This window comes from Musa acuminata, chromosome BXJ3-8, assembly GCF_036884655.1.
Source record: "Musa acuminata AAA Group cultivar baxijiao chromosome BXJ3-8, Cavendish_Baxijiao_AAA, whole genome shotgun sequence".
NCBI classification, from domain to species: domain Eukaryota; kingdom Viridiplantae; phylum Streptophyta; class Magnoliopsida; order Zingiberales; family Musaceae; genus Musa; species Musa acuminata.
This window is the reverse complement of record NC_088356.1, coordinates 6,877,596-6,890,017: the sequence shown is the minus strand read 5'-3', so window position 1 is coordinate 6,890,017 and position 12,422 is coordinate 6,877,596. Positions and strand designations below refer to the sequence as shown.

The 12,422-nt window shown below is 34.8% G+C and overlaps 1 protein-coding gene across 2 annotated transcripts; it reads left to right on the top strand.

Moving 5' to 3' along the window:
* Positions 1-270: 270 nt before the first annotated feature.
* On the top strand, positions 271-9,644 carry LOC135582703 (ubiquitin carboxyl-terminal hydrolase 24-like). Of its 2 annotated transcripts, XM_065161981.1 has the most exons (7): positions 271-640; positions 2,187-2,807; positions 2,902-3,089; positions 5,882-6,129; positions 7,049-7,191; positions 8,910-9,086; positions 9,318-9,644. In XM_065161981.1, exons 1-7 carry the CDS (start codon positions 626-628, stop codon positions 9,507-9,509), a joined length of 1,584 nt encoding a protein of 527 aa, XP_065018053.1. In that variant the 5' UTR covers positions 271-625; the 3' UTR covers positions 9,510-9,644. The 2 variants fall into 2 exon arrangements, with proteins under 2 accessions (XP_065018053.1, XP_065018052.1); XM_065161980.1 differs by lacking the exon at positions 271-640 and having other exon boundaries at positions 2,169-2,807.
* The last annotated feature ends 2,778 nt before the right edge of the window (positions 9,645-12,422 follow it).

The window sequence follows — 12,422 nt, the reverse complement described above, 5'->3', positions numbered from 1 at the left end:
TTTTTAATATATATATGTGTGTATATATATAAATATGTATAAATATATATATGTATATATATATGTATATCTATATATATGTATATGTATATATATGTATATATATATATACATATACATATATGTATATATATATACATATATATATATATACATATATATATATATATATACATATATATATATATATATATATATATATATATATATACACGTGGACTTAAAAGGGATTAATATGAATATGTGCAATTTTCCGATACAAAACCTCTTTGTCTTTTTCATCGAGAGGAAAAAGCCCCATCTTCTTACCCTTCAAGCCTAGCGCAACTCCCTAGGCCGAATGCTCCGCTCCGGCGGTGGCGAGCTAGTGCAGGTGACCCGGAGAGAGGTTGGATCCCTCCTCAAATGCTATTCCCGCTTTCTTTATTTCGCCCTCGCATCGTCTCTCTCCTTTCATGTCTTCGCTCGGCGTTTCCCGTGGTGTCTTCCTCTCGGCCGGGTTTCCAGCCCTAAGTTCGCCTTCTTCTTTAATACGGCTCGCTTCTTGCTTCGACTACCGGAGAAAGGAGGCTTTTTTTGAGACCGTTCGATCATTCCGAGGTGGTTCTTCGGCTTGGCGAGCAAGATGAGTGACCAGAAGGTGATTCCTTTTGCAATTTCGGAATCTTCGAGTCATATTCAATTTGTTTGTATGAGAACCCTTTTTGGGGTATTGATTTCTGGAATTTGCATTTTCAGAACTTCCGAAAGTTAGGATCTTGATTAGGTCGGTTCCCACGTAATAATGTTTGGGTCTACAAATTAGCCAGTATAATATCAGGTAGCAAATTGGGCATCCATTTGTGTGCAGCTACTGGGGTGACTAATGCCTTGAAAACAAGTCTCGTTGCTACCAAATCTTCATGTCTGAAACACCACATCATGTGTATTGTCGGAAATTGAACTTGTGTAATTTGGAAAAAAAATTACTTGTGAAATTACTGTTTCAATTGTACTCGTGTCATCTCTTTTTTTAATACATATAAGGTTCTTGCTTTTCTTTCTAACACCACAAGTAGTACATGGGATTGACAATTCTGATGCCTGCAAATTTATAATTCCATTCATGTGGTATTGTTCGAACCTTTGTAGCCTTTGCACTTTCTTTTCCCTCTCTCTTTCCAGTTCTTCTTTCCCCTGTCATTGTTAAACAAGAAAAAGGAATCTACATGTTGTCACAACTCACAAGTGTCTTTGTAGCAGTGTAAACCCATCAGGTTTCTGTAGCTTACTAGTCCATGCCAAGCACCAATGTTGTTTAGCCATTTATTTGCATTCAGTACCAGTTGGAGCTCATCTCTTGGGAGATCCCTGACACACTAAATTTTGTATTTGGATGCCTAGTACTGGCATAAGTTGGTACTTGAATAAATTTCTGTGGATACAAGTTTGGTTATGGAAGGATCTAGTTTGCTATAACAATGTAGATGATCGTTATACCAATTTAGACAATTTAGAGAATATGGAAGAGCGATCAAGTTAGAAGGTCTTAATCCTGGGATTGAATGTTGTCCTTCTTTGACTTGAGTTGGTATGTCTCCTTCAATTCAGACAATCCTAAATGCAATGCTAGTAGTCCAAATATTCCTTCCTTCTTTTGGAATTTCTGTGCATTCTCCTATCCGATTAACGGGCCATTGGTAGTGTTGAAAATCATCTGTCAAGCTTACCATATTAGTGTAGCAGCCATCCTTACCAAATTAGACAATAAATGCTGCTAAATTTTGATGTCATCAACATGAAAGGGCTCAACGACAGCCTAACCTCAGGTGATGCTATATTAGGCTGCCTTATACAGCTGGCAGCCCTTAGGAGGGCTACATTAAGCTCTGATTTGGGCACCCAATCTTTAGTACATGTTAATAGTTGCGGTGTATTGTGCACCCAAATTTCCTTAATTTGTTAATCTAATGTGGTTTTTGCACCAATATGTATTCTTGCCTAAACAATTCTGCTAATGTTGTTACTAGTCATATCACTTTGTGACAAGAGATCATTTACCTTGCTTTTTTTATTGATTAAAAATCTTCATTGTCAGCCAGAAAGATTTTTCTTCATGAAATTATAACTTTTAAAGGTTTTGTCATAATTGTGTTTGAATTCTGATCTTTTGTTGATTATATAATTGTATGCATTTCTTTAAGCAGGTCTTGATATTTGGGTCATTCACTGAAGAAGAAACTAGGTTGTTTCAGAGACAATCTGCAGCGTGTATGTGTTCTTTCGAAAAGGCAGGACGACATTTTGGACCGGTGGACTTTGCCTCTGAATCAAAAGAACATAATTCATCTGCAAGATCCAACAGCATTCAAGTGTCAAATGTGATTGCAGATCTGGCATGCAAAAATGAACCGGGAAAAATTAATAATTGGTTACAAACAAGTAAAGCAAATGGAGAGGCCATCAACTCGTGCCAGGATGATGAACTCATGGAGAAACGGAAGGATACTTTAGGTTTAGTTTCTCCCCATATAACTGAAAAGGGAGTTACTGGTGCAGAATTGTCTGCAAGCCCAAAGGTCCAAGAAGGATGGGTTCAAGCATCAAAAGCCAACAGTATTTCTGTTGATTCTTCAGCCATTGAGTCTCCTGTAGTGGACATTCCAAAAGCATTGGCTGATAAAGCACCAAATGTTAAAAGTATACTCCCAAGAGGCTTAATAAATTCAGGAAACCTATGCTTCTTGAATGCAACATTGCAGGCACTACTCTCATGTTCACTGTTCGTACAGCTTTTGCAGGATCTGAGATCTCAAAGTATTCCAGAGGTTTTGATCATATGGAACACTTTCTTTTTTTTTCTTGTTTCCTTTGTTGTTCTCTCTTTCTGACCTTTACAGTGAGTATTTGTTTCAATTTTAGATTGGCTACCCAACCTTGCATACATTTATCAAATTTATATCCGAATTTGACATGCCCGATGTTTTAAGTGCAAAGAGTAACGTAAAGGTGACCTTTGAGAGTGGGAAATCTTTCAGTCCAATTATGTTTGATGCTGTTCTAAAAAGGTTTACTCCAGACCTGCCAATTGGAATATCAAGCAGGCCAAGGTGTGTACAGTCCATGTTCTGTTGCTTGATTTCTATTGCATGGATGACCTATAATTGTTCTGGATTGAAGTACATATATATGCAGAACCCTGCATCTCAATTTTGAAGGACGAAAACCATTTACTCTATTATCTTTGATGTGGATAGCATCTGTTCTCTCATGCTTGTTATTTTTCATCTCAGTGACAAATATGTGAAATAATAAGCTTGGTTAACTGAATCTTAAAGAGGCACTATGGTTCAATTGATTCTTGGTGAAGTTGTTGAATGGAATATGAATTCAACCATAGTCACCCACTGTCTTGAGATATACATACCAAATGATATCTGCAGCTTGAACCTTTTGAAGTTGGAGCAGTTTCCTTGCACTCTCGCTCCAATAGTTCCAATGTGCATTCGATAAAAGATAAGGTTGCATATTAACGTGATCAGTTTACTAGACAATAACCTGAGGTGCAGCTCTGCCATCATGCATAGTTGCGAGGATCACTGCACACCCTTGGGACCTTGAGCTCCATGTTCTGGTTCACTATACCCTTGTGTTGCCAATGCTTGCGATAGGAAATTTGGTTCACAAAAATTAGAAATTTTGAGTAACATCCAGTTTGATAGAAATCAGCTAATAACAAGTATAATCCATATAGGACATTCCTATTCCAAAATTCATTCAAGAGGCTTGAAACAACAAAGTAATGAGCAACAACTAGTATTGAACTAATACTTTCAGGTCTTCTACCACTGCTGTTTTTAACAGAATTATATGTGCCAGTATGACTTGGTTTGATCTCAATATCTTTATGTAGTAAGCAGTTTAAATAAGTGGTTTAATGCTTATCATGTTTGAAAATGAAGGACCAACTTGTCTTGATCCATATGTATCTTGAATCAAACAAAGTGGAGTACCCTGTCGCTGCACCTATACCATGGGCTAGCATTCCACATTCTAGTTAATTAGGCACCAAGATGCTATAATCTACCTGAGTTGGAAAATAGTCTTGAGCAAGGGAATGTTTCTTGTGTATCTCGATTATTTGTGGAGCTTGTTTTTGCTTAGAGAATAGTAATTCATGGCAATGTTTGCAAGATAAGTATGGAAATGGTCATGAATTTGGCATTAGATAAGCAGGATTGGCTGGATCAGAGATTATTTGAAAAAGGTTGTAATATCAAATTGATAAAGAATATAGATAAAGAAATATAAGAACAGTGACAAACACTTTGCAATCTACAAAATTCTAGAATGCAAGTATATCAGTATTATATTTTTTTATGATATACCCTATTGCTTTAAATTTGTGGGTGTTTATCTACGGAAGGTTTATGATTGGCAGATCCTAGGAAATCTATGATATGGGTTTTGGGCCTCATCAATGTTGATTTGTTGATCACAGATAATCATATACATGAATTGATGCCCTTTTCTTCACATCTCATAGATTTGTGTTTTATGGTTTTTATCAATTCTAATAATCTGAACTCTTATGACATCTTGGAGGTGTATCAACTTGTTAGTGCTAATATGCATATTTGCATGATTGATACTTGATGATAGGGATCAAAAGATTTTCCACTATACTTGCATCAGACAAGCCTTACATTGCCAAATGAATATAGGAGAACAGAAAATATATGTACATTGCACATCTATTGCCATGCTACATAGTACATACTCTTATAAAAAATAAGGAAGCATTATAGACACGATAGTATCTCTTTATCTGCTTTTATTTAATTGCTCATTTTCTATCCATCACCTTTCAGCATGTTCTTGATGATTATCAAAGCTCAAAAGTTCCCATTTATGTACTGTCTTAGTGGTTATTTGATGATCATAAGTAGATGCTTTAGAGTGTGTATACCTTTTGCAGTATCTGGATTTACCAAATTTACCTTATCTGATGCCCATATCTGTCACTTGGAGAAACCAGCATCTCTGTCGCTGTCAACCACATGGTGCTCCAGTAGAAATAGGTTGTTGTCAGAAGTCTGAGTCATATTTTGCCTTGAATAAGTGAGAAAATGAATCAAGACAAGGAAACCTGTTGGCAATCCTTGTTTAAGAAACTAGTCCTACTTGTCTGTTGATTTCTACAGTTGATTATTTTAGCATAAGCAATGTGATGTTTAACTGTTTCATCTTCGAGTCCTTGAACTAGGAAGTGCTTATCCTTGGTGGTAGAGCAGATTAAAATTGAAGGAGATCGTACTGGTAGCATTTATTGAGAGTGAGGGAATACTGGAAGTCATCTTAGAGAGGACTTCAAGTTATAACCCCGATTATATTATAAATATCTTTTGATGGTGCGATAGTTGCAGACTTCCTGAAATTTGTAGCAGTGCTTATAAAATTTATATTTAACATATAAAAATGTTAATATAGCATGAAAATGACCAATCTGGATGCAACATAATTCTTTGAGATTTATCTACACTATTCTGGGAACACTGTTAATGGGAAAACTAAATCGGTCATATTGTGCACAGGGTTTACGATTTAATCCATCTTACTCTCTATGTAGCTTAAATTGTCTACTTAATGTGTGATAACAAGCTGTGAATGTGTGGTGTGGAGAAAAAGGACAGTTCTGGCAGATACTTTTAATATTTACTTTTGGTGCCTAATCTTCAGGCCCGACCAATATTTTGAAATATGGATAATTTAAATTTATGGAACAGTGACCTCAATGATGTGCTTTACTAGCTTCTCTACTAATAATTCTCTACTAATTGTAAAAATAAATAAATAATAATTCTCTACTAATAAGTACCATTCAAAATCATATCTTCTGCAGACAAGAAGATGCCCAAGAGTTCTTAAGTTTTATCATGGATCAAATGCATGATGAATTGTTGAAGCTTGATGGTATTTTTGCAAGTACAGATGGAGGTGAAGTCCCTCTCATTTCTTCTTCTGAAGATGATGGCTGGGAAACAGTTGGACCAAAGAACAGGTCTGCTTTCACGAGAACACAGAGCTTTTTTCCATCTCGGCTTAGTGCAATTTTTGGGGGCCAACTGAGGAGTGTTGTAAAAGCAAGAGGTGAGTTACATCTTTAATATTTATTGGACACTGTTATACATGTTGCTCCAAGATTTTCTGAAGTTCTGCATTTATTCTCATCACTTGTTAAGTAGCTGTATCTTTTAAAAGTTGTACTGGTAGTATTTTGTGTAGATTCTTTACAGCACCTTGCTATCATAAGCATTGTAGGTGTTTCCTCTTTGTCTACTTTTCTATGATTGTCTTCTTGATGATATAGAGGTGTGCTATGTATATTTCATCAGAATCTTCTCAAACAAGAAGGAACTCCAAGTCATTTGGTAATATTAGTTATTAAGTGATCTCCTTTCCAGGCAATTATCACATACCTTTATATGCTATGATCCTCATAGAATCACTAAACACCTTGGTAAACTAATAAAAAATCAGTTACATGTTTCTTTTTGTTTTTAACAGTGTAACCCTGTTATTGCTTTTTGTTATCATTAAAATTGCCAATATCATGTTGACATATTGTATGTTTTAAGTTTTTTAAGTTATCAACTGATGCATGCAGGGGAGCCTTTCTTTTGTAATGATGGCTTCTGTAGTTTGTACTGGATTAGGACCTTGCTGGTACCAACTTGAGTCTTGTCTTCAAATGTTGGACTAGAAGTAAATTATTTGAAGGCATTAGAAGATGGATTGGTAAAAGTTAAGTTAGGCAAAAGAAATGAGAAATTACTATATTCATTGAAGTGCAATCATTTAACGACACTCCTTTGTTAGACTGCAGATGTCTGATATTTTGGCTTCTTTGACTATAGAATGTGTTGATTTCTTTTCACAGCTCATTGATACTTGACCACCAATTTCCTTAATTGTTTAAACATCAGATTAGAGTTCTTTGTAGTATTTCTATGAATTGAAGGCCGTTATTGTTGCCATCTATTTGGTTGATTTACAACTTGTGGTTCAGGAAACAAGGCTTCAGCAACAGTTCAGCCTTTCCTCTTGCTTCACCTTGACATTTTTCCCGAGTCTGTTAATACTATTGAAGATGCACTGCATTTGTTTGCTGCTCCTGAAACTCTTGAAGGATACAGGACATCAGCTGGCAAGGTATCGACTTTTTGATTATAGTATGGCTTTGTGCCAACTTCTTAAAGCACTAATCAAGAGAACCATATATTTAATACTTGCATTTAGTTCTACAATCATCCTAGGCTTGGGTAATGCTGAAGGACATCACGTTTGATAATATTAAGTTAACCCCAGGAGGTCATAGGAATTCATGTCTGCTTAATAAGCAATGTGGTTTTTATACATTTTTTATGCTTTCTAAATATTTTAATAAGATTGCTAATCATAACTCAGAGAAAATGGAACTGATTTTCAGAATCCTTAAGGGTTTTTGTTTGGCTAAAATTGATATTAGTCATCATGTGAGGTCAATGAGATGCACAAAATTTTCTAGTTATAAAACAACAATTTCTCAGAAGTTACTGCATTAAAGGTAAATTGGAGCTTTGAACTCTGCATTTTAGTATTTAACACTTTTCTATCTTAATTTCTGTAAAAAAACCTTTTAAAAAAAGTTAACCTAGTCTTTCAAGTTTGATATCCTAATTGGGAATGAAAGTTAAGGTCAGTTTTATGAGGAGAATGGCAATGAAGGCATTCTCGTTTACTTATTTATAATCGTCATTAACCATGGATAACATGGATAGAATACGTGATGACTAGAGGGGTACATATAGTCTAAAACTTAGAGGGATATATGTATATATATAAAAGGTTGCCTAGTGTAAGAGGCTCCTGTCAATGTATGCAATCTTACCCCTCTTAAGTAAAGAGAATCTTTTGCTTTACATTGATACTAAATTCCAGTAATTTAGAAGGATATATATATATTACAGTGTGATATCTCTATATGCAATTTCTCAACCATGCAGTGCCATATATGCTATCTTCCTATTTACATTTAATTGGGTTCAAGTGATGTCACTTTTGGGTTTAAAGTCTCTTATCATATCCATGAAAGCATTGGACAACTTTTATCTAAAGTTTATAGCTTAATTTTTCTTATTTTGGGAACAAAATAGATCTAGTTAATCGATGGATAGCATTAAATGTAGAATGAATACAACTTTACACACTGCAAGTGTCTTCATCATGAATTAGTACAATTCTGGTACCATTCTGATAAAATTAGTTTAACTACTTAAACTCAACTCCAAGTATTCCTATTGTATCGCAAAATTATCTAAAATTGTTTGAAAGAAAAAAGTCCTAGAGGGGTGGCCGGGTGGGTGTTCTTAAGTTTCCAAAGTTCATAGAATATTATATACGAGGTGTATTCTGAGTTTGTAACCTTCTCCTTACACTTTTAATGAACTTTCATGATTCCTTAGTCCGTGCATAGTTGTAAGTCCACAAAGTTGTACCTTGTTTTGTTTGGCAGGTAACAGCAAGCTGACATGCAGATTTGGACAATTTTATTGATCATTTGATGCTTCATGATCACTTCTTAAATAATCCTCATATAGCAGTCCAAGCAGTTATTAAGCTTTATAAGTATACTGTATACAAACTTAACATGTAAAGCTAATGCCAATATCAAGCTTTAGCTAAATGTGTGAACTACCTTTAACGGATCTCATCTTGTAAAAGATGGCCAACATGTTAATTGCATGTAGTCAAAAACAAGAATTGTTACTTGCCTTTGTAATCTTGTTAACTCATTGATAGCGATAACTAAGTGGGCTTTATCTTTCTTTGCCTTGAAGTCTCATTGTGCTCCCTGGTTTTGACAGATCATCGTATCTTCTCTTTTGCAGGCTGGGTTAGTCAGTGCCAGCAAATCGGTGAAGTTACAAAAACTGTCCAAGGTAATGATACTGCACCTGATGCGGTTTAGCTATGGAAGTGAAGGAAGCACAAAACTGCATAAACCTGTCCATTTCCCACTTGAGCTGGTTCTCGTCCATGAACTCATAGTCTCACCATCTTCAGAGGTCAGTTTCCTCTGCATGAACTCTTGATATTCCTGAGAAACAAAAGCGAATGTCTTTTTAACCTTCTTAGCTCCTTAAAAAAGAGACTTTCAGATCTTACTTTCTAAAATTTCTAATTGATTCATGATACATTTACCTCTGGTTTCCTTTCTCATTGGGGGAGCTGATGTGCCCGTGAGAATGTCATGGAAACCTTGAATTGTCCTCATTCTCCAGAGATTCTGTTTGCAGAGCCGGAGATATGAGCTTGTAGCCACCATCACGCACCATGGCCAAGGACCCTCAGAGGGTCATTACACTGCCAACGCAAAGTGTTCCAGTGGTCGCTGGCTTCACTACGATGATGCATCTGTCACGGCCGTCACTCCAAACAAAGTCTTGCATGACCGGGCTTACGTCTTGTTCTACAAACAAATACAGTGACATCATATTATTTATGGTCGTGTCCATCCTGATGAAACCGAAACCTGGCTGTATCTAATTGCATGTGAATACTCTCAGTTGCTTTCTGTTGGAAAGTGGAAAAATTACAATAGAACTCAGTTTTGCTTCGTTCCAGTTGATGGTTCCTTCTACTTCTTGGAAAAGGAAACAAAAACTAGATTCTCTCGAGATCTTGCTGAAGTCTCTCTGTGTTTGTATCTCTATTGTGCTAGAAAAGCATGTGAAGTGGGTTAGGTCACACTACATCTTGTTATATAGGATAATGACCACCTCTTCTTTTTCTAATTTGCATTTGAAGACATGTTATAGTTTGTTTATTGGCTAATGTAACTCCGAAGACATGATACTGACTTGATAGATATGTGGTCAATACATTATGCTAATGTGATATGTGGCTTTCATTTAGCTAATAGGATTATGCTAACGCGTTAAGTGTCAAAGATAGTGAAACATGAGATAGAAGCTTGTATCCAATAACATGCAATAGCAATCAAGTTGAAGGTTTGATATAATGTTCATGTGTCATAATAAGTTGTGTTTGGAGTCAGTAAACACTATATATATATATATATATATATATATATATATATAAAGAAAATTTATCAACCACTTGCATCGTTATCTTTTGGTTTCAAAGTATATTTGTGTATCATAAAGAATAAGAAATTTTTCAACACGTAATATCCACGTCATCATTCTACATGTATGGAGAATCATAATAGAAAATTATAAACTTTATTCTCATTCATGAAGTTTACAATGAGGATAATCCTAAATCTTCTTCTCCTTTTTTATAATAAAAGAAAATAATCATAAACTTTTTTTTCCTCTTTCAAAAGTATAAAAAGGTATCTTAAACAAGAAGAAGGACAATTCCTTGAGGAGAATTATTTTAATCCACATATGAAAACCTTATTAATTTGAGTGTCGTAGGGATCGGATCTAAAAATCCCACTTGACCTTGGTCTTCGTGTAGGTGACACCTTATGAGCATAATACTTCCACCTCAGAACCAAATCGAGAGCATAATATTTCTACATCAAATATACCTCGGACATTCTTATGTATATGGGTCTGGATCACGTCAAGCTGATCAAGATGTGAATAATATATTTTCCTAACAACAAAGATGAGAATGATATCTGAAGATTCCCAAAGTTCCATTACGACCTCCCTTGGACATTAGACGACATTCCAAACGTAAAGCAAACGTTGTCAACCTAATGCTTTTTTGATAAGTTAAGAGAAACTTCTTTTACAATAACTTTCTATTTCATTTAACATTGTGAGCAAATCTGGTCTCTTCCCCTAATCCTATCATTGTGTGCCGAGGAGAATCGCCTCCCATGGAGAGATTTCACTATACATTAAACATAAACAATTAGGAGAATAATTGCATCTTTAAAAAAATGAAAATGCCTCTTAACATTAGCATGATTAGAAACATTTCTTCTACAATGTAGATACATGTTTTCCTTTTCCTCTCAACATTTGTCGCTCCAACACCTAATTCTCCAAAGTAAATGGGAGAAATAGGGACTATGATGCTTGATATATCTTACAAAGTTTCCTTATCTGGATTATTAGTGCAAATGAATCAAATCTAAATCTTCCATAATATTTAAGTATATATTGGATTCTTTTTCCTAACAACTTTAAGCCTTTCAAAATTGTGAGGTCCAATCATTTTTTTAAAGATGATGTTAGAATGGATTATGAGTTTGAATTATGTATATATTTATTTTTTTCTAATATTTAATTAAAAAATTATCCATACACTTAATATTTATTCACACATCAAACCTATTTTAGTACATATTGGATTATTTCCTAACAACATAGGCCTTGGAGAATCATAATTACCTAATCAAAGATTTTTTGAGACACATAATAGGTTGCCAAATCCAAGTAAAGCTGAATTCAGCTTCTTCAGTGTAATCTACTGATTTATTCTTTGATAATAGAAAATTGACTTCTTGGATAGTTGAATAAGTGCTTATGGCATACATCAATCATGCCACTTACCAAAACTACCTAAACAAGCTCTTGGCCACCTCCCTTTTCCTTTTTATTTTATTGAGATAGACTATGCTGGCCATGTTGATTCTACCACAAGATGCTTGTGCAAATTGCATAATCTAAATCTAATCGGGTTTTAATCTCCCAACGAGGCAGATGTTCTCCTTGTCATGATGAACAATAAACTTAGCATAAGCTGAATTGGATGATTAAATAAACAAACAATGAGGTAATACATACAATGTAGTGACACTAACAAGATTCTGTCATAGATTCTGGGATCAAGAACAAAGTATTATTTTTTAAGACTTTTCTAGACTTCATCTCTGACCGTCGGCTTGACCCACCGGCGTAAACGTGGTTTCCGTTGATTGGGTCTTCAAATATTATTTGTTGGTGAGCTCAGCACAAGATCCCATAGATGGATGACCCACCTCGATTCCAGCCATGTTTGATCACGTGTTTTGACTCCTACGGTTGATTTGTGTTCGAAAAATCCTACAAGAAAACAATGACATGTAAATGGATCATCAAAATGTTGGAAAAATATAACAAAAAAGATGATGAAAATACTATGAAAATAAATAATAAACACAAGAACAAGAATACTTTAAGAAATATATTTAAGCTTGAAACGTATATAAATATTTCCTAAAAATGATATTTATATCCTCTTCTCAATAAAATTGCTATGAGTTTGATGCAAATAATTTTAGTAGATATGACAAGCCTTTAGAAGATCTATATTAAGCAAATAATAAAGAATCTTCAAAGAAAAATTAGAGAATGTCTAATTCAATCACTTGAAGAGTAAAGAAGAAAAGTATGAAAGAGATGTCTATATTATTTACCCTCAAATACCTATTTATAGAT